We start from the raw sequence: 21,463 nt of genomic DNA on the forward strand, positions 1-21,463 counted from the left end.
CAGGCGCGGGGCCGAGCAGGAGGAGGGACCCCCCGCCCCCCGCAAATCCTGAAAAAAGGGGAAAGGAAAAGAAAAAAGAAAAATACTGTTTATTTCACACCACTACATCAAGTGCATCAGTCTGCCGCGGCCCCGGCGGGCGCCCCCGTGTCCCCCCCAAAGCTCCCCTCCCATCGCTCCCCGCGGGGCCGGAGCCCCCCGGGCAGGGGGAGGTGGGGAGGGGGCGCCGCCTCTGCCTTGGGGTTCACGCCCCCCAAACCCGGGGTGATGTCCCCAAAATCCACCCACGGGACCTCCCCAAGGTGGGGGATCGCCCCCAGAAGCCCCTCACGAGGTGAGGGACCGCAAATCCAGCGCGGGGGTGACATAAATTTGGGGTCACCCCTGGTGAGCCGTAACATCGCCTCAGTAACACAGCAAAAAGAGCAAAACCCGGGGAAATGGAACTCGCTGCTTTTGGGTGGGTGTGTGACACTCGGGGGGGGGGGTCTGTCACCACGTGTGTCACAGGTGGGGAGGGGTGACATCAACCGCTCGGGTCGTGTGTGAGAGGAGGGAACGGGGGACACACACAGGCACAGGTGGGCACAGGTACAGGCACGGGGGCAGAGGGACAAAATCCGTGGCCAAAGGGACAAAAGCAGTGGCCAAAATGCTGATGGCTGGAGGTCAAGGGGCTGTGACTGGTGGGACACACAGAGGGGATTCCCAGTGCTCCCAGTTCAGTGCACCAAAGGGCACGGGGGGGAGGGCACAGGTATGGGCACAGGGCTGGAGGGACAAAGGGGTGGCCAAAGGGACAAAATCAGTGGCCGAAGGGACAAAATCAGTGGCCAAAGGGACAAAATCAGTGGCCGAAGTGCTGATGGCAGGCGGTCACGGGGGACTGTGACCGGGAACTGGGATGTTCCCAGTGCTCCCAGCTGAGAACGTGTGGAAGACGTTGAATGTTGGACACGGGCACAGGGGTGGTGGACACAGGTAGGGGCATGGTGGACACAGGTACAGGGGTGGTGGATACGAGTACAGGTATGGTTACACAGGCACAGGTTTGCTGGACACAGGCACAGGTGTGATGGACACAGGTAGGGGCATGGTGGACACGGGTACAGACGTGGTGGACACAGGTACAGGTGTGGTTACACAGGTACAGGTGTGGACACGGGTACAGGTGTGCTGGACACGGGCACAGGTGTGATGGACACAGGTAGGGGCATGGTGGACACGGGTACAGGTGTGCTTACACAGGCACAGGTGTGCTGGACACAGGTACAGGCGTGGTTACACAGGTACAGGTGTGGTGGATACAAGTACAGGTGTGCTTACACAGGTACAGGTGTGCTGGACACAAGTACAGGTGTGCTTACACAGGTACAGGTGTGCTGGACACAAGTACAGGTGTGCTTACACAGGTACAGGTGTGGTGGACACAAGTACAGGTGTGCTTACACAGGCACAGGTGTGGTGGACACAAGTACAGGTGTGCTTACACAGGCACAGGTGTGCTGGACACAGGTACAGGCGTGGTTACACAGGCACAGGTGTGCTGGACACAGGTAGGGGCATGGTGGACACAGGTACAGGCGCGGTGGTGGAACCAGGTGGCAGAGGGCCAGAGCAGTGCCCAAAGTGCTGGCGGCTGGAGGCCGGGGGGGGCACGGGGCCCGGGGGCGCTGGGAGCCGCTGGAGGCGGGCACAGCTCCGGCCGGGGGGCAGAGCCGGGGGGCAGAGCCGGGGGGCAGGGCCGGGGCGCCGCCCCTCAGGGCACGTGGAACACGTTGAGCTTGCTGGTGTTCTTGAGGGTCTGGCGGCGGTTGCAGAACCACACTCGCACCACCTCGCGCTCGTAGCGCAGCTCCTGCGCGATGCGCGTGATCTCGGCGCCCGTGGGCAGCGCGTTGCGCTCGAAGTGCGCGTTGAGCGCCTCCAGCGCCTGCGGGGTGAAGGACGTGCGCCGCTTGCGCTTCTTGCCCGGCTCGCCCCCCACGAACTCCAGCAGGTGCTGCTGCCCCTCGCGCTGCCGCTGCTCCGCCTCCCGCAGCCACTTCTCCAGCACCGGCTTCAGCTTCTGCGCGCTCTTGGGCGTGATGTCCAGCTTCTCGAACCTGGGGACACGGGGGGACACATGGGGACACTCAGAGGGGACACTCAGGGGACACTCAGAGGGGACACTCAGGGGGACACTCAGGGGGACACTCAGGGGGGATGTCCAGCTTCTCGAACCTGGGGACACGGGGACACATGGGGACACTCAGGGGACACTCAGGGGACACTCAGAGGGGATGCAGGGGACACTGGGCAGGGATGTCCTGGAGCTGATCTCCAGCTTGTCAAACCTGAGGGGATGTGGAGGGCACGGGAGACCCTCAGGGGTGGGGGACAAGGGGACAGCAGGCTGGGACTGGGGGGTGACAGTGAGGGGGAGCAACGCCCAACACCCTCCTTGGCCCCGTTCCCTTCCCTTTCTCAGTTTCCTCCTCGGCCCCATTTTCCTCCTTTGCCCATTTTCCTTTTGCTCCAGTTCCCCCTCCCTCCACCTCTCCTCCCTTTCCCCAGCTTCCCTTTTCTCCACTTCCCTCCCATTCTCAGCTTTTCCTCCTTTCCCAGAGTTTTCCTCCTTCTCTCCAATTTCCTTCTTTCCCTCCTGTTTTCCTCCCATTCTCCACTTCTCCCTTCCCCCAATTTTCCATCTTTTCCCCTTTCCTCCTCCTGTCCCTGCCCCCATACCCGGCCCCTGTGACCGCCCTGTCCCCTCACCTGCAGATGGCCCTGTCCCTGTCCGTACAGGTGCCATTACCTGCAGATGTCCCCACACCTGTCCCCAGGTGCCATTACCTGCAGATGTCCCCACACCTGTCCCCCAGGTGCCATTACCTGCAGATGGCCCTGTCCCTGTCCCCACACCTGTCCCCAGGTGCCATTACCTGCAGGTGGCCCCACACCTGTCCCCCAGGTGCCATTACCTGCAGATGGCCCTGTCCCTGTCCCCACACCTGTCCCCCAGGTGCCATTACCTGCAGATGTCCCCACACCTGTCCCCCAGGTGACATTACCTGCAGATGGCCCTGTCCCTGTCCCCACACCTGTCCCCCAGGTGCCATTACCTGTCCCTGTCCCCACACCTGTCCCCAGGTGCCATTACCTGTCCCCAGGTGCCATTACCTGCAGATGTCCCCACACCTGTCCCCAGGTGCCATTACCTGCAGGTGGCCCCACACCTGTCCCCAGGTGCCATTACCTGCAGATGTCCCCACACCTGTCCCCAGGTGCCATTACCTGCAGATGGCCCTGTCCCTGTCCCCACACCTGTCCCCAGGTGCCATTACCTGCAGATGGCTGACTGGCTGTAGGCAGGGCCCTCGGTGGCCGTCAGGGCCTGCCCCACCTGGGTCTGGGTCAGCCCCAGCGAGAGGCGCCGCAGTTTGAAGTTCTTGGCGAATTCCCGGATTTCCTCCAGGTTGATCCCGTCCTCCTCGGCGCTGGGCGGGGCGGGGGGCTCTGGGGGGGCACGGGGGGCTGTGAGCCCCGGGCCCAGGGACCCAGAGCCCGCTGTGCCCGGGACCCCAGTCCCTGTTATCCCTTTTCCCGAGCACCCCAGACACAGCGCTCCCTCTTTCCAGTGGTCCCCTGGCTCTGTTAATCCCAGACCTCAGGCTCCTCTTCCCAGTTCCCATTATTCCTCTGCCCAGGGATCCCAGACCCTCATTATCCCACAGTCCCTCTTATCCCTTTCCAGGGATCCCACACTTTGTTATTTCTCTTCCCAGGGATCCCAGACTCTGATACCTCTCTTCCCAACACTTCCCAGACCCCATTATTACCAGGAGACCCCAGTCCCTGTTATTCCTTTTCCCAGTTCCCATTACTCCTCTGCTCAGGGATCCTGGACCCCCATTATCCCTTTTTCCCACAGTCCCTCTTATCTCTTCCCCCCGTTCTTATCTCTTCCCACACTTTGTTATTCTCTTCCCAGGGATCCCAGACTCTGACACCTCTCTTCCCAACACTTCCCAGACCCCATTATTACCAGGGGACCCCAGTCCCTGTTATCCCTCTTCCCACACGATCCCAGCTCCTGCCGTGGCCCTTCCCAGCGGATCCCGGACCCCACTGCTCCCCCCACAGCCCATCACCCTCTCCCAGTGCTCCCAGTGACTCACTGGACACCAGCTGGCTCACGGTGGGGGTCTCGGAGCAGGTGATGGGCACCGGGGACGGCGACACCTTGGCCACGGGCGTGGGGCTCGTCCCCACCCCGGCCGGGGCCGGCTGGATGGGCTGGACCTGGGGGGGACCCGGGGGTCACCTGGTGGCCTGGGGGGACCCGGGGGTCACCTGGGGGGGCACCAGCAGCTCTGCTCCCTGTGGGACACGTCCCACTGGGAGAGCTGGTGGCACCAGGAGGAGCACGGGTGACCACGGGACAGCAGCTGGGGCAGGAGGGGGCACGGCCTGGGGGTGCTCCTGGAGTCCCAAAGCCACATGGGCAGGACCCGAAGGTACTCATGTGTCCCCACAGCCACACAGCTGGGTCCCCAAGGTGCTCATGGGCTCCTAAACCCATCTGTCTGGGCCCCAAAGCCACGTGGCCACAGCCCAAAGGTGCTCACGGGTTCCCAAAGCCGGGTCCCAGGAGTGACCCCCAAAACATGGCCAGGTCCCAAAGGGGCTCACATCCCCCCAAAACCACGTGGCCAGGTCCCAGGAAAGGTGTCCCAAAACCACCTGGCCACATCCCAAAGGCACTTCTGTCTCCCCCAAGGTCGTGTGGCTGGGTCCCAAAGGCCCAGGGAGGGTCCCAGAGGCACAGGGAGGGTCCCAGAGGCACAGGGAGGGTCCCAGAGGCACAGGGAGGGTCCCAAAGGCCCAGGGAGGGTCCTGAAGGCACAGGGAGGGTCCCAGAGGCACAGGGAGGGTCCCAGAGGCACAGGGAGGGTCCCAGAGGCACAGGGAGGGTCCTGAAGGCACAGGGAGGGTCCCAGAGGCACAGGGAGGGTCCCAAAGGCACAGGGAGGGTCCCGAAGGTACAGGGAGGGTCCCAGAGGCCCAGGGAGGGTCCCAGAGGCACAGGGAGGGTCCCAAAGCCGCTCCCCTGCTCCCAAAGCCCCTTGGCTGGGGACGCTGCCACCCTTTGGCCACACTGCCATGGTCCCCAGCCGTGACCCACCTCACTGGTGGGGGGGAACTTGGGGGCTCAGGGGGTCTCGGGGTGACCCGGGGGGCTCAGGGGGTCTCGGGGGGCTCAGGGGGTCTCGGGGTGACTCGGGGGCTCAGGAGGTCTCGGGGGGCTCAGGGGGTCTCGGGGTGTGGCCTCACCTCGCTCTTGATGGGGGGCTCGGCTGGCCCGTTTTTCTTGCCGGGGGCCGGAGCGGGGGGGGCGGTGGCCAGCGTGGCCCCCGTGGCCAGCGTGGCCCCCGTGGCCAGCGTGGCGATGACCTGGCCCTGCGCGTTGAGCAGCAGCTGCGGTGTCACCGGTGTCACCTGCAGGCTGGGCGGGGCCGGCGCGGGGGCGGCCGCGGCCACCCCGGGGGGGGCCACGACCCACGGCAGGGTCCCGATCACCTGGGGGAGGGGGGGACACAGTGCTGGGGGACCCGAAACACCCACCCCGTGCGGGGGACACAACCCCGGGAGCAGCTGGGACCCCCTCCCCAGGTGACACAACCCCGTGGGGGGGGGCAGGGGACCCCCGCGGTACCTGGCCCTGGGTGTTGGTCAGGAGCTGCCCCGGGATCCCCTGGACGCTGGGGAGGGGGTTGGCGATCACGGGGGGGGCACTGAGGGACCCCAGGATCTGTGGCTGCGCCCCCAGAGCCGCCGTGAGCTGTGGGACGGAAACGGGGTCAGAGCTGGGCCAGTGGGAGCCACCGGGACCCCCTGGGATCGTCACCCCCTCCCAGTCCCTGGGGTCCCTGGGGGTCCCTAAATCCTTAAATCCATAAAACCATCCGCTGGGAGCTGCCCAAAGCAGAGCTGCAGCTTCTTGGGATGGGGAAACTGAGGCTGGGATTGAGTTCAGGGAAACTGAGGCTCGGATCCTGCACGGGGAAACTGAGGCAGGGATCTTGCTCAGGGAAACTGGGGTTTGGATCCTGCATGGGGAAACTGAGGCCAGGATCTTGCATGTAAAACCAGGCTGGGATCCTGCACAGGTAAACTGAGGCAGGGGTCCCACCTGGGAAACGGACTGGGATCTCGTCCTGGGAAACTGAGGCTGGGATCCTGTTCTGGGACACGGGGGCTGGAATCCTGCCTGGGGAAACTGAGGCCGGGACGCGGCCCTGGAATTCCCGGGACTCCCCGCGGCCCCCGGCCCCCGGGACGGGCTGGGATCAGTCCTTACTATGCCGGGGTTAAAGGCCAGTCCGGTGATCTGGGGCTGGACGGACATCGGGGGGTCCTTTGGGGGGGTGGGCGCCGGGGGGGGCTGGGGCAGCAGCGGGGGCTGCCCCGGGGGCGGCGGGGGCGGCCGCGGCGCCGGGACCGCCGGGACGGCCGGGATGGCGGGGCTGAGCACGGCGGCGGCTGCGGAGAGACGGAGACACCGTGAGTGGGGCGGCACCGGGGACGCTGCGCCCGTGTCCCCCCCCCGCCCCGCCCCGCCCCGCTGTCCCCTCCCGTCACCGGGGGCGGGGGTCTCACCCACACCAGGCGCTGCTGCTGCAGCACAGAGCGGGGGGCGCCTGGGGAACCCCCAAAACCTCCCCGGACACACCTGGCACAGGTGCGGGGTCCCTGAGAGCCCCCCCCCGGGTTGGGGTCGATCCCCCCCTTTCCCGCCTGCAGGTCTCCCCCCTCGGCTGCTGCAGGGGGTGCCACACCTGGAGCCCCAAATCTGAACCTGGAGCCCCAAATCTGCACCTGGAGCCCCAAATCTGAACCTGGAGCCACACCTGGAGCCCCAAATCTACAACCTGGAGCCCCAAATCTGAACCTGGAGCCCCAAATCTGCAACTGGAGCCCCAAATCTGCACCTTTCATACTTCAATTCCCCAAATTCACACCTAATTCAGACCCTGCAGGTGAACACAACCTGGACCGGGGTTGAGCTGGGGGAGGATGAATTAAGGAGGGGACAAAGAGAGCATCAGGGTCACCTCTTTCAGCCAGGTACCACACCTGGAGCTCCAAAGTTTGCATCTTTTGGTCTCAAATCTCCCAAATTCTATTTCAGAACCCTCCTGCAGCAGGTGCCACACCTGCAATCCTAAATCTACACCTTTTATACCGAAACCCCTCACCTTGAAGCCGGTGGATGGGATAGGCTGGATTTGGGCTGGATTTGGGCTAGATTTTGGGCTGGATTTTGGGCTAAGGATGAGTTGGGAGGGGGCAAAGGGAGCTCCAATCAGTTTCATCCAGGTGCCACACCTGGAACCTCAAATCTTCACCTTTTATACTCAAATGCCCCAAATTCAAGCCCATTTCAGAGCCCTCCTGCAGCCACACCTGGAGCCCCAAATCTACCTGGACCTCACCTGTTGCAGGCACGTGCCACACCTGGAGCCCCAAATGTACAACAAGTGCCACACCTGGAGCCCCAAATCTAAACCAGGTGCCACACGTGGAGCCCTAAATCTAAACCAGGTGCCACACCTGGAGCCCCAAATCTAAACCAGGTGCCACACCTGGAGCCCTAAATCTAAACCAGGTGCCACACCTGGAGCCCCAAATCTAAACCAGGTGCCACACCTGGAGCCCTAAATCTAAACCAGGTGCCACACCTGGAGCCCCAAATCTAAACCAGGTGCCACACGTGGAGCCCTAAATCTAAACCAGGTGCCACACCTGGAGCCCCAAATCTAAACCAGGTGCCACACCTGGAGCCCTAAACCTAAACCAGGTGTCACACCTGGAGCCCCAAATCTAAACCAGGTGTCACACCTGGAGCCCCCAGTCTAAACCAGATGCCACACCTGGAGCCCCAAATCTAAACCAGGTGCCACACGTGGAGCCCTAAATCTAAACCAGGTGCCACACGTGGAGCCCTAAACCTAAACCAGGTGCCACAGCTGGAGCCCTAAACCTAAACCAGGTGCCACACGTGGAGCCCTAAACCTAAACCAGGTGCCACAGCTGGAGCCCTAAACCTAAACCAGGTGCCACACCTGGAGCCCCAAATCTAAACCAGGTGTCACACCTGGAGCCCCCAGTCTAAACCAGATGCCACACCTGGAGCCCCAAATCTAAACCAGGTGCCACACGTGGAGCCCTAAATCTAAACCAGGTGCCACACGTGGAGCCCTAAACCTAAACCAGGTGCCACAGCTGGAGCCCTAAACCTAAACCAGGTGCCACAGCTGGAGCCCCCAATCTAAACCAGGTGCCACACGTGGAGCCTCAGAGCTGCACCTTTGACACTCAAATGCCCCAAATCCAAGGCCATTTCCGCCGGCTCCTGGAGCTGCAGCTGGAGCCCCAGCTGTGCACGTTTTCCACTCAGACTCCCCGGCCGCAGCCCCAGGCGCGGGGCGGGCGGGGCGGGCGCGGTTACCTGCGGTTACCTGTGAGATTGGCTACGGGCGGTTTGAAAATCGCCCCCGCGGGTGCCGCCGGCGTCAGTCCCGGGAGCGCGGCGAGCGTTGCTGTGGGAATTGTCACCAGGGCCAGCGCCTGCTGGCCTGTCACCTGACCTGCAATACTGATGGGGATAAGAAGAGGTTGAGTAACTGTCCCTGCCGGAACCATTACTCCTGTCACACCTGTGGCTAAGCTTTCCTGAGCCAACACCTGCGGAGATAAATGAGATTTGAAAGAGAAACACAAATCAACGCCCTGCTCAGCATCAGGGAAACCCCCACGGGGCCCCCCCCGCCCGGCCTGGGACACCCCTCTGGGGAGGGGGCAAAGGGGGAACTCCCCGGTGAATCCCTCTGGGGGGGGGCAAAGGGGGAGCCCCCCTACCTGGTGAGCCCCTGGGGGAAGGGGGATCTGGGGGGGTCCCTGGTGAACCTCTGGGGGGGGGGGAATGCAAAGGGGGAGCCCCCCTGAACTCTCCGTGGGGAGATGGGGGGAGCTCTGTGAAGTGGGGGGCACTGGGGGGGCTGTGGAGGTGCCTCTCTGGAGGGGATAAAGGGGGGTCCCCCCCCTTACTGCTGACCCCCGCTCTGTTGGGGATGGGGGGCAGAGAGGGGATCCCCTTTACCTCGGGCTCCCCCCTAACACAGAACCCCTTCTCCGTAGGGAGACAAGGGGCCAAGCACCTGGGGCCTCCCTCCCCCCCAAGGTCTACGTGGGGGGACAAAAGGGGTCCCCCTTACCTGGCCACCCCCTGCCTGCGGACACCTCCCCCGGGGTCCCCCCTGGCCCCCCAACCCCGGGGGACAGTTACCTGTGGGGTGGCCTGCACGGCCAGGTGCGTCACGCCGGGCTGGCTCGGGGCGGGGCTCGAGGGGAGCGGGGTGGGCGACGCTGCTTTGGCTTTACCTGGGGGAGAAACGGGCGGGGCTGAGAGGGAGACACCCAAACTCTGCAGGGCCAGGCAGCGAACAGCCTCCCACAGGTGTCCTCAGGTGCGGTCAGAGCCCGGCGAGGGGACGCACGAGGGGCAGTGACCTGGGGCAGTGACCAGTGCGGTGACCACCCACCATCCCCCAGGTGTGGCCTCCGCCTCCCCCCGGCAGGACACAGGATGGGAGATGGGACAGGTGAGAGGCGCGTGCCCTGCCGGATTTGGGGCGCACCTGCGGGAGGATTCGGGGCGCTGGCCAGAAACCAGTGAGGAATAAAGTGGGATCACCCCAAAACGTGAGTTGGTGGGGGGAGGGTGGGGGAGGACCTGCAGCAGGACCGCGGAGCAGCCCAGGTGACACAACCCAGACACCCCCTTGGCTCCCAGGGATGGACCCGGGAACGATCCCGGGAAGGGAGACCCGGGGGGCACCGGGAACGATCCCGGGAGGGGAGACCCGGGGGAACTGCCGGGAACGATCCCGGGAGGGGAGACCCGGGGGAACTCCCGGTAACGATCCCGGGAGGAGAGACCCGGGGGAACTGCCGGGAACGATCCCGGGAGGGGAGACCCGGGGGAACTGCCGGGAACGATCCCGGGAGGGGAGACCCGGGGGGCACCGGGAACGGTCCCGGGAGGGGAGACCCGGGGGAACTGCCGGGAACGATCCCGGGAGGAGAGACCCGGGGGAACTGCCGGGAACGATCCCGGGAGGGGAGACCCGGGGGGCACCGGGAACGGTCCCGGGAGGGGAGACCCGGGGGAACTGCCGGGAACGATCCCGGGAAGGGGGGGGGTCTCTCACCTGCCGCCTCCCCGCCGGACGAGCTCGGGGTGCTGGCGGGAGCGTCCTCCACACCTGGGGGGCCCCCCTGTGCCGGGGACCCCCCCGCTCCCTCCCCGGCCGTTTTGGGGTCCCCATCCACCCCCACCTCCAGCACCCGGATGGTCTCATGGCTGGACATGACAATAACCTGCAAAGGGACCCCAAAATTAGCTCCAGGTACGTCACCCCGCGGCCGTGTCCCCCACGGGCCCCCCCCGCCTCACGGGGCCTGTTTTGGGGTGCAGAGTCCCCTTGGACCCTGGAGGAGGGAGGAACGGGTGGGGGAGTCCCAGCCCCCAAACACCTCAGTGCTTTGCTGTCCGCACCCCAACTCCAGGGGCACCCCCGGCTGACACCTTGGGCAGGTGAAACGCTGCCAGGGGTCGCAGCACCCCCAAATTCACAGCACCCCCACACCTGCAGCACCCCCAAACCTACAGCAAAACGTCCACAGCTGCAGCACCCCCCGAACAGAACCAGCACCCCCAAACCAGAACCGGCACCCCCAGACCCGCAGAACTCCGCACACCTGCAGCACCCCCAAAGGGAGCCGCCCCCCCCGTACCTGCAGGAGCGTGGCGGGGACAGGAACGCGCACGGTGAGTGACCCAAAGGCCGCCGCCATGGCCGGGGCCGCTCCGTGCCCCCCCCGGCCCGGGAGGAGGGGAAGGGACACGGCCGAGAGGAGCAGCCCGGGCGGGGAGGGACCGGGCCCCTTATCCCGCCCGGACAGAGCCCTTATCAGGCGGGTCCTGCCCCTCACTGCGGCAACGCAGCCCCAGACACACCCCGGAGGGATGGGACATTCCCAGCCCCAAAGGACATTCCCAGCCCCAAAGGACACCCCCAATCCCGAGGATATCCCCAGCCCCAAAGGACATCCCCAGTCCTAAAGGACATTCCCACTCCTGAAGGATATTACCACTCCTGAAGGACATCCCCAATCCTGAGGATATCCCCAGCCCCAAAGGACATCCCCAATCCTGAGGATATCCCCAGTCCCAAAGGACATTCCCAGTCCCAAAGGACATTCCCAGTCCCAAAGGACATCCCCAATCCCGAGGATATTCCCACTCCTGAGGACATCCCCAATCCCGAGGATATTCCCACTCCTGAGGACATCCCCAGTCCCGAGGATATCCCCAACCCCAAAGGATATTCCCAGCCCCAAAGAACATCCCCAATCCCAGGACATTCCCACTCCTGAGGACACCCCCAGTCCCAAAGGACATCCCCAGTCCCGAGGACGTCCCCACTCCTGCTGGGGCAGAGCTGTCTCAGCCCCTCACTGGGAGCGTGGGGTCCCAGCAGAGCCCCCAAAGTGCCCCCAGACTCATTTCTGGGCCTTCCCCCCGAGGACTGGGGGTGACCCCTGTGAAAAATGCATGCTTATATGATTGGCTCTTCGCAAATATTAAAATGAATACTGGATGTGTTCTGTTGGAAAGTTGTGCTGCATTCATCTCTTTTAAGCAGTGTGGTAAATATAGTTTTTAGGCTATAGCATAATATCAGAAACTAGAAATATAGAAAATATAGAAATTTCTAAAAATAGAAAATAGAAACTACGTGATGTAAGATACTTTTTGTAACTAGCTCAAAGAATGGAAAACATAATCAAGAAATTCTTTGCATTATCTTATCTGGATAGAGATAACAGCAACAGACACAAAGATTCAAGAAAAGAATTAGTGCCTCCTTATCGGGAAAGCTCAGACTTCCAGGAACCAAGAAGGTTGATTTACAAGATGGGGGGGAAGCTAAAATTAAGCAGAAACATCCTAGTGTGACAGGAATGTTTGAATCATGTATGAGATATATGAATATGCAATAGGCTATTGCTTTTAAGGGGTAACCCTGGCACCTGGATGTCCGTAATTCTTTGCTTTTTATTGTCCTAATTTTCATTACTATTAAACACCTCAAATTCTAATAGAAGTGAATGGCATTTTTCACACCCTGGTGTTGCATCAGAGGGGGTAAAAGTCCCCCCAGGAGGTTCCTGGGTGCTCACCTGAGCCTAGAGGTGCATTCGAGCCCCTGAGCTTTGTGTTTCTCCTTCAAGCAAGGCACATGGAATTTGCAAAAATCAACCCTTTCCTTTCCTTTCCTTTCCGTTTCCTTTCCTTTTCCTTTCCTTTTCCCTTTCTTTTCCTTTTCCCTTTCCTTTTCCCTTTCCCTTTCCTTTCCTTTCCTTTCCTTTCCTTTCCTTTCCTTTCCTTTCCTTTCCTTTCCTTTCCTTTCCTTTCCTTTCCTTTCCTTTCCTTTCCTTTCCTTTCCTTTCCTTTCCTTTCCTTTCCTTTCCTTTCCTTTCCTTTCCTTTCCTTTTCCTTTCCTTTCCTTTCCTTTCCTTTCCTTTCCTTTCCTTTCCTTTCCTCTCCTCTCCTCTCCTCTCCTCTCCTCTCCTCTCCTCTCCTCTCCTCTCCTCTCCTCTCCTCTCCTCTCCTCTCCTCTCCTCTCCTCTCCTCTCCTCTCCCTTCCCTTTCCCTTTCCTTCCCTTTCCTTATTTTTCTTTCCATATTCCTGTAGATGAGAACAACCCAAACTGCTCCAAACCTCCTCCCCACTGCAACCCAATTGTTCTAAGTCCCATCCTACACACGTTTATACCCCATACACGTTTTCACCCTGCAGCTGCCAGAGGAGAAAATGAGTTGGGAATTGAATCAACCCTCGATGGACTTTTCCCGCTTTTCAACAACCTGGGCTGAATTTTCCCTTTTTCCAGGACCTGATCGAGCTGTGTGGGACCAATGAGACTTTTAACTGTCCCCCAAATAACTGCCCGTATTATCAATTTAATAATTTTAGTGATTTTTTTATTGTGGGCTTGTTGGGAAACTAAATATTACTGGGATTATCTAAAGCAGACTATTTCATGTGCTGTCAGTCTGATTTTTTGCTAAGTTGATTTTGTCTTTTTTTACTGGAAAAAAAAACAATGGTGTGGGAAAGGCTTTTATTTTTCTCTTAGGCAAAATGTAAATTTATCTTATGTATAAATTTGTCTCAACTAATTGAAAACTAGGGAACTGAACCAAATTAAGCCTGGGAGCTGGTACATTAATAAATGTTTGGAATCATCCAGTTGTAGGAATTTGTATCAGTTTTGCCATGGAAGGCTTCAGATTTGGGGTGATTTGGCTGAATTTTTCAGAGGTATGAACAAGGGAATGAAATGACCTTGACAAAACACAAGGAAATGTCCCAAGGGCCCATCCCAGAGCAGGAGGAGGGACAGGACTGCAGAGGCTCAAACACCAGGGAATCTCTTCCCAGCTCCCACCTGAGAGGAATGAGGGATTTGTCTTTCCAAACAAGCTGTGGGTCTGCTGGTAGATAAAAGCAGCACTGAGATATAAAAGAAACATTGGCAAGGATTCCACTGCCTGATGAATGGAAAAAGAGAATTGCTTTCACAAATAAACTTTTGGTTTGCTGATAAATGAAACTGGACATTGAAAAATGAAAGAAACAATGGGGGGAAACCCTAAATTCCGTAAGAATTAAAAAATTAAAAAGGAGGGTTGTGCATTAGAGGGGAATCTTCGGGATCAGGAGTTCTGGGAAGTCTGAACCTCTCAAGTACCTCAGAAACGGGGAAAGAGAGAGGGAAATTGGGATAAAAAGGAGGCTGCGCCCTCCCAACACTGGAGAGACCCCAGGGGAATGCCCCATGGCCTCTCCCTTTATTCAAATCAAATAAAAGGGCTCCACTCTCCCCTTTGGACACAAACCTCAGGAGTTTGTGGGTTCCTTTTCCTGACACACCCAACCCATCCTGAATGGGACAGATGAGTGATGCAATGATTGACTCTCACAAACATCAAGGATTTATGTTAAGAAAAGTTTTTTTTTTACTCCCTGAGCTGTTTCCAGGGGACAGCCTGGCTTTGGGATATTTTGGGAGGGTCGGCTCGTTACTGTGGCAGCACCTGACCTCCAATTAAAGTTTAAGGAAGTAAATTCCACCACTGGAGTTGTGGACAGAACTTTGGGAGGGTCTAAAGGGTTAAAAGGCAAAACCTCCATGGAGTGGGTGAATACATGGTGGGGAAAATCCTCTGCTACCAGCACTGTAATATTTCCTCTATTCAGTCTTCTTTTGTATTTTGTATAAGATTCAATAAACCTTTCTAAATTTATGAAAAGTGAGTGCCTGCTTCTCACACTGAACCACTCACAAACTCCGTGCCTCTGCGCTGGAAACGATATAACTTTCCTAATAACTGTCCTAATTAATTGTTTTAATTAACTTTTCTAATTAATGGCTTTCATGAATCACCAGCAGTGCAGGCAGCACTTAGCAAGGTTTGTCACCACCTGCTATTTTGGGAGCCCAGCTGGGGAAAACGGCTGAGACTGGGAGTTGTGCTGAAGCAACCTCGACACTTTTCAATAAACAAAGCCTGGGAGAGGGAGATGGTTTTGCTGGGATTGGCCGTGAGGAATGCAGGATTTACAGAGCACAAGGACATTCTGCAGAACCCAGAGATAAAGAAGAGACACGGACAGTCCACAGCTGCACTGGAACTCTCCCTAGCTGGGAAAAAGGCAATAAAGAGACTGAAAATGGGGATGAACCAGCAGGAGAAGACAAATCATTAACCAGTAGAGGATAAACTGCTAATTAATGACAATTCTGTAATTTATAGCCAATGGGCATGAATTTCTTTGCTTGCTAAAATGTAGAAATAGTGAAAAGCTTGGGAAGTGTGCGGTGGGTTTGGGGAGTGAATAAAGCTGTGCTGTTTTCTAGGACTAAAAATGGTGTTAGAGTTTGATTTATCATACATTTTGGCAGGAGGAGAAGGTGAACTGAGCTCACAGAAACCTGGAATATCTTGGAGCTGGGAATTGTGTCTCAGGCTGGAAATGGAGGGGTGCATTCTACTGCCATCTGTCAGAGGTGGGGCAGTTATCATCTGTTCATGGGGCAGCTTTTCTTTATCTCTTCCACAACCAATCCTCCCTCCTCTCCAGGAGATCTCTTCTGCTCATGGGCCATTAATTATTAATTATCTTCTGTTCATGGCCAGTGAGTGTCCCTGCATGGCTGAGAAAATTCCATCATCCCATGGGAGAGGCTGTGCCCAGGGGGAGGAGCCGAGCATTCCTACCTGGATCCAATCTGAGATTTTGGGACACCACAGCAGCCTGTGCCCACTGCATTCCCAGAGGAGCAGCTCTCTGCCCCACTGCATTCCCAGGGGAGCAGCTCTCTGCCCCACTGCATTCCCAGAGGAGCAGCTTTCTGCCCCACTGCATTCCCAGAGGAGCAGCTTTCTGCCCCACTGCATTCCCAGAGGAGCAGCTTTCTGCCCCACTGCATTCCCAGAGGGAGCCCAGGCCCATCTCCAGCAGCCCTGGAGCTCCAGAGGAAAACTCCAGCCTTGTCCAGGATCCTGCTCCAGCAGAAGCACAGCTGGCACTGCAGGAGGGCTGAGCCCCCATGGAATGGCACTGCTGCCACCACCCTGACCCACAGCGGGTCAGGCCTGTTCTGACTCTGGCAGGGTCGTTTTGTATTACTGCTTTTTAATATTTTATTTTTATTTTCCTCCCTAATAAAGAACTGTTATTCCTGCTCCCGTATCTCTGCCAAAGAGACTCTTAATTTCAAAATTATAACAATTTGGAGGGAGGGGGTTGCATTTTCCATTTCAGGGGAGTCCTGCCTTCCTCAGCAGACACCTGGCTTTCCAAACCCTGACAAAGGGAAACTCCTCTGGGCTGCCCAAGTGTGGCAGGGCATCGCTGCCCGGGTGGAGCTGAGCATGAAAACCATCCTGTTTTAATTAATGGTTAATTAAACCTGCCTGTTCCACCTGAGCCTGTATTAACCCATCGAGCTGCCACCCCAAAACCTGCAGCACCCCCACATCCACAGCACCCCACACCTGCAGAGTGTCCCCTCCAGCCCCACAGGTGTGGTGCAGGGCCAGGTGAGCCCCTCAAATCTCCTGCAGGAGCTCCAGCCCATCCCAGGGCACACAGGGGGTCCCACTCCCAGCCTGGTTTTGGGGTCCCACCCCTGGCCTGGTTTTGGGGTGGGGGTCCCACTCCCAGCCCAGTTTTGGGGTCCCACTCCCAGCCCGGTTTTGGGGTCCCACCCCTGGCCCGGTTTTGGGGTCCCACTCCCAGCCCGGTTTTGGGGTGGGGGTCCCACTCCCAGCCCGGTTTTGGGGTGGGGGTCCCACTCCCAGCCCGGTTTTGGGGTCCCAGCCCGGTTTTGGGGTGGCCGTACCTGCTCGTTGACCGTCAGCAGGGCCTCCTGGGGCTGCCCCGGGCACGGCTCCATGGTGACCTGGCACAGGTGGGGAGGGTCACACCTGCCACATGCTGCAAGGGGGGACAAGGAGGGGCTGTCACCAACGGGGCGAGGGCCCGGGGGGGATTTGGTGTCTGGGGTTCCTCTCACCCCCTCTCAGCCCCTTTGAAACCCTAAAAAACAGGGATGGGCCAGGTGATGGCACCTGTCCGGAGCCCAAAGAGGGTCCCCAAATCTCCAGGTGACACCTGGCTGTCCTCCCAAGCCCCCGGTGCTTCCTGGGGCTCAGGATTCATCCCCCAGCTGGGTTCATCTGCCCCAGAGAGCTGCCAGGGACCTGGGGAACCCAAGTGACACCCCAAAGTCCCGTGGGAGCTTCTTCCTCCACCCGAGGCTGGAAAAGGTGGGAAAGGTTCTGCTGCTCCCTCGGCCAGGTGGGACCACCCCTCCCCCTGCCCCCACACCTGTCAGACAGGGAAGGGCAAAGGGGGAATGGGGCAAGGAAGGGAATCCCAGGGATTTGGGGGGTCCCAGGTACTCACCCACTGCTCGGTCTGGGGTGAGGGACCCTCCCCCTGGATGTGGGTCCTGCCCCCCGGGACGGGCTGGGGGCTCCCGGGGCTCTGGGATCTCTCTGGCTTTCAGGGCTCGGGGTCTCTGCTGTCCTGGCTGCAGCTCTCAGGAATTCTGGGCTCCGACTCTGCAGGTTTTGGGGTCTCTGGGCTCCGGCTCTGCAGGTTTTGGGGTCTCTGGGCTCCGGTTTTGGGGTCTCTGGGCTCCAGTTCTCCGGGTTTTGGGGTCTCTGGGCTCCGGCTCTGCAGGTTTTGGGGTCTCTGGGCTCCGGTTTTGGGGTCTCTGGGCTCTGGTTTTGGGGTCTCTGGGCTCCAGTTCTCCGGGTTTTGGGGTCTCTGGGCTCTGGTTTTGGGGTCTCTGGGCTCCAGTTCTCTGGGTTTTGGGGTCTCTGGTTCTCTGGGTTTTGGGGTCTCTGGTTCTCTGGGGTTCTGCCAGTCCTGGTTTTGGGGCTTCTCCGAGTTTCGGGGTGCCTGGGTTTGACCTGGAGGGACACAAAACATTGGAGCTGTTCCCGTGCTGAGCTCTGGCTGCTCCCGTGCTCCCCAAAAACCTGGGAGCCCCAGGATCCCCCCCAAAGATGGAGGAGATTTGGGAAAAGGCGACTCAGTCAGGAGAAAGAGGAAAGTCCCTGGATGTGTGGGGTTTTGTGGGACTCTGGGGACACCAGAACCTCCCCAGGACCCATCCCCAGCCAGCCCAGCCCGAGCCAAGCAGCCAAACTGGATTTATTCCCGCTCCACTGGAGCAGCAAAGGCTGAGCAGGGCACAGGAGCCCCCAAATCCTTGGATTTCTCTCCCTGCTGCTGCTGGGAGGAGCCACAAATAACCCGGGAGGGAAGGGGGTGGGGAGCGGCTAATTAATGAGCCAATTAATCAGACATTTGGGATTCCAGGCTGGATTCAGGTGGGCATCCAGCTCCGGATCTGGGAGCGGGATCCTCTCCCTATCACAGATCCCGTTTTTCACACTTTTTGGGGGTATTTTTTGGCATTTAATGTGACAAATAATTTATGCAGATGGTGGTGAGGGCAGGGAGGGAGGAGCAGCCACGGAGCAACAGACGGAGTGAAAGCATAAAATAATAATAAAAATATTAAAAAAAATAAAAAAAGCAGGGAAAAAAGGTGAGAGAAGGATATTTAGGATGCTGCCAGTCTCCATGTGGATTTAATTTCCATGTTACTTAAGTGTTGATGAGGCAGAGATGGATCCAAAACGGGTGGAAACTGAGTTTGCCCAGGTGAGAAACCCCAAGGATGAGTTAAGCCTGAGCAGGGTTTAACACAAACTCCTCCCTGTTGTTATCCTGGAGGGAATAATTCCCCCCAAATCCTTCCTTCCCTCTCAATTTGATGTCTTTTAATGTTTCATGGCATTCACAGATGGAGAAGCTGAGGCAGGGGATGCGATGTCCTGCTCCTCTCAGCGCTGCTTCTCCTCTCCTACACCCCAAAATCCATCCCCCGCCCCCCCAAATTCCTCACACCCCCCCCCCTGAGGGCGGTCACCCCCCGTTCTCTGCCCCCCAGCTCCCCAGACCCCCCCCCCAGTTCCGGGGGTGCCCCCAGGGACCCCACTTGTGCGAGGTGCCCCCATCACCCACCAACCCTCAGCTCCCATTCTGGTGCCCCCCGCTCCCACCTGCCCCCCCCCCCCCCCAGAGCGTTCGTGTCCCCCCAGTTCTCCCCAGTCCCCCCCCCAGACCCAGCGGCCCCCCGAGCTCCTCTGCCCCCCCCCCCACTCCGAACCGCCTTTGCCCCCCCAAATCCCGCTGGGTGTCTTTGCCCTCCCCGGGCAGGACCCCAAACCCGTTGCCCTGTGTCTCCCGTCCTGCACCCCAAAGCGCACCCCCAAATCCCCCTGCCCCCCCCGATCCACCCCGGACCTCCCCCCCTTTCCCTGACGCGGGGCTCTCCCAGCCCCTCTTCCCTGCCCCCCCCCCCACGCTGGGGTTCCCCCAGGGATGTCCCCAAGGCCGGGGTCCCCCCTGGCACCCCCCGATCCCCCCCAGTCCCCCTCGTCCCCTCCGCCCCCCCCCCCCCCCAGTGCCTGCGCGGTTCTCCCCAGTTCCTCCCAGTTCTCCCCAGTTCTCTCCCCGGTCCCCCCCCCCGCTCCGAGCCCCTCTGCGCCCCCAAACCTGCCCTGACCTCCCTTTCCCCCCCAAATCCCGCTGCCCCCCCCGCTGCCCCCCGTTTTCCGCCGTTTTCTCCCCTCCCCGCCCCCCCAACCGCTCTTTATCATAAATATATAAATTATGCTAATTACGCCATTGCATATTCACCGCGCCGGGCCCGCCGCCCCCCGCCCGCCCCGGCCCCGCACTCACCGAGCCGGGGGTCGGGGGTCCGGGGGGGCCCCGGGGGGGCCGGGGGGGCCCGGGGGGTCCCCGCCGCTCGCGCCGCTCCCGCGATCGCCGCGGTCGCGACGGCGGCGGCGGCACAAAGGGGCGGGGGGCGGCGGCGGCGGAGCGGCCCCGGGGCCCCGCGGCGGGCCCGGGCCGGCGGCGGGAGCGGCGGGGGGCGGTCACGGGGGGCTCGGTGCCGCGGGGGTCCCGGGAGGGGATTGGCGGCGCTTCCCGGGGCTCCGGGGCTGCTGCGTCATGAACATAATTTATGCGCAGGCCGCTGCCGCAGGGCCGATCCCGCCCGCCGCCGCTGGGGGCGCTGCGAGCGCACCGCAGAGAGCCCGCGACCCCCGGGACCCCCGGGAGAGGAACCCGGGACAGAGAGCCCAGGGACCCCCAGGACAGAGACCCCCGGGAGAGGAACCCGGGACAGAGAGCCCGCGACCCCCGGGACCCCCGGGAGAGGAACCTGGGACAGAGAGCCCGCGACCCCCGGGACCCCCGGGAGAGGAACCCGGGACAGAGAGCCCGCGACCCCCGGGACCCCCGGGAGAGGAACCTGGGACAGAGAGCCCGCGACCCCCGGGACCCCCGGGAGAGGAACCCGGGACAGAGAGCCCGCGACCCCCGGGACCCCCGGGAGAGGAACCCGGGACAGAGAGCCCGCGACCCCCGGGACAGAGAGCCCAGGGACCCCCGGGACAGAGACCCCCGGGAGAGGAACCCGGGACAGAGAGCCCGGGACCCCCGGGACAGAGAGCCCAGGGACCCCCGGGACAGAGACCCCCGGGAGAGGAACCCGGGACAGAGAACCCGGGACAGAGACCCCCGGGAGAGGAACCCGGGACAGAGAGCCCGGGACCCCCGGGAGAGGAACCCGGGACAGAGAGCCCGCGACCCCCGGGACAGAGAGCCCAGGGACCCCCGGGACAGAGACCCCCGGGAGAGGAACCCGGGACAGAGAACCCGGGACAGAGACCCCCGGGAGAGGAACCCGGGACAGAGAGCCCGGGACCCCCGGGAGAGGAACCCAGGGAGAGAGACACCGGGAGAGGAACCCGGGACAGAGACCCCGGCACAGAGAGCACGGGACCCCCGGGACAGAGAGCCCGCGACCCCCGGGACAGAGACCCCCGGGAGAGGAACCCGGGACAGAGAGCCCGCGACCCCCGGGACCCCCGGGAGAGGAACCCGGGACAGAGAGCCCGGGACAGAGACCCCTGGAGAAGAACCGCGGGAAAGGAACCCCGGGACAGAGACCCCTGAGACCCCCAGGACAGAGACCCTGGGATAGAGACCCCGGGACCCCCGGGGCAGAAACCCTCTACTGGGACAGAGACCCCCGGGACCCCCCTAGACACGCCCTGGAAACCCCCGAGCCAGACACCCCCGGGGCCAGAGACCCCTCCGGGAACGCCCTAAAAGCCAGAGGGTCCCGAGATGCCCCAGGGCCTAAAGACCCCCCGAGCCAGAGACCCCCCCCCACAACAGAGGGACACCCCAGAGCCCCCCGGGCTCTAAGGCACCAGGGACACCCCCAGAACCAGAACCCCCCCGAAACCAGAGACCCCCGAGCTGCAGAGGCCTCCTCAGCCCTGGGACCCCAAAATTAGAGACCCTCCCCGGCACCAGAACCACCTCCAGCCCCAAGACCCCCGAATCAGAGGTTCCCAGCCCAGAAACCCCAAACCCCGGAGTGCCAGGACCCCCAAAACCCCGGATCCCCCACCCAGGACCTCCCAAACCCCAAACCCCGGAGTGCCAGGACCCCCAAAACCCCGGATCCCCCACCCAAGACCCCCCAAACCCCAGACTGCCAATTCCAGACCCCAAAACCCCGGATCCCCCATCCAAGACCCCCCCCAAACCCCAGACCCCGGAGTGCCAGGACCCCCAAAACCCCGGATCCCCCACCCAGGACCTCCCAAACCCCAAACCCCGTCGCGACGGCGGCGGCGGCACAAAGGGGCGGGGGGCGGCGGCGGCGGAGCGGCCCC

At 60.9% G+C, this 21,463-nt stretch overlaps 1 protein-coding gene across 3 annotated transcripts; it reads right to left on the bottom strand.

Annotated features, from left to right (window-relative positions):
- Positions 1-72: 72 nt before the first annotated feature.
- Positions 73-19,487, bottom strand: POU6F1 (POU class 6 homeobox 1). 3 transcript variants are annotated; one of them, XM_053967342.1, is made up of 12 exons: positions 19,449-19,487; positions 17,091-17,602; positions 16,525-16,619; positions 10,257-10,425; positions 9,332-9,426; positions 8,505-8,730; positions 6,344-6,525; positions 5,699-5,824; positions 5,317-5,562; positions 4,161-4,284; positions 3,327-3,498; positions 73-2,105 (listed from the first exon to the last, which is right to left on the bottom strand). In XM_053967342.1, exons 3-12 carry the CDS (start codon positions 16,576-16,578, stop codon positions 1,760-1,762), a joined length of 1,740 nt encoding a protein of 579 aa, XP_053823317.1. In that variant the 5' UTR covers positions 16,579-16,619; positions 17,091-17,602; positions 19,449-19,487; the 3' UTR covers positions 73-1,759. The 3 variants fall into 3 exon arrangements, with proteins under 3 accessions (XP_053823317.1, XP_053823318.1, XP_053823319.1); XM_053967344.1 differs by lacking the exon at positions 73-2,105 and adding an exon at positions 2,134-2,223; XM_053967343.1 differs by lacking the exon at positions 5,699-5,824.
- Between the last annotated feature and the right edge of the window lie 1,976 nt (positions 19,488-21,463).

This window comes from Vidua chalybeata, chromosome 30, assembly GCF_026979565.1.
Source record: "Vidua chalybeata isolate OUT-0048 chromosome 30, bVidCha1 merged haplotype, whole genome shotgun sequence".
NCBI classification, from domain to species: Eukaryota; Metazoa; Chordata; class Aves; order Passeriformes; family Viduidae; genus Vidua; species Vidua chalybeata.

Excerpts from the sequence above, each read along its gene's own strand:
- POU6F1 (XM_053967342.1), bottom strand. The coding sequence starts at position 16,578 with ATGGAGCCGTGCCCGGGGCAGCCCCAGGAGGCCCTGCTGACGGTCAAC. Across the intron at positions 6,526-8,504 it reads GCCCGTAGCCAATCTCACAG|CCGCCGCCGTGCTCAGCCCC; the intron begins GTAACCGCAGGT and ends GTCTCTCCGCAG. Across the intron at positions 5,825-6,343 it reads TGGCCTTTAACCCCGGCATA|CTCACGGCGGCTCTGGGGGC; the intron begins GTAAGGACTGAT and ends TCCGTCCCACAG.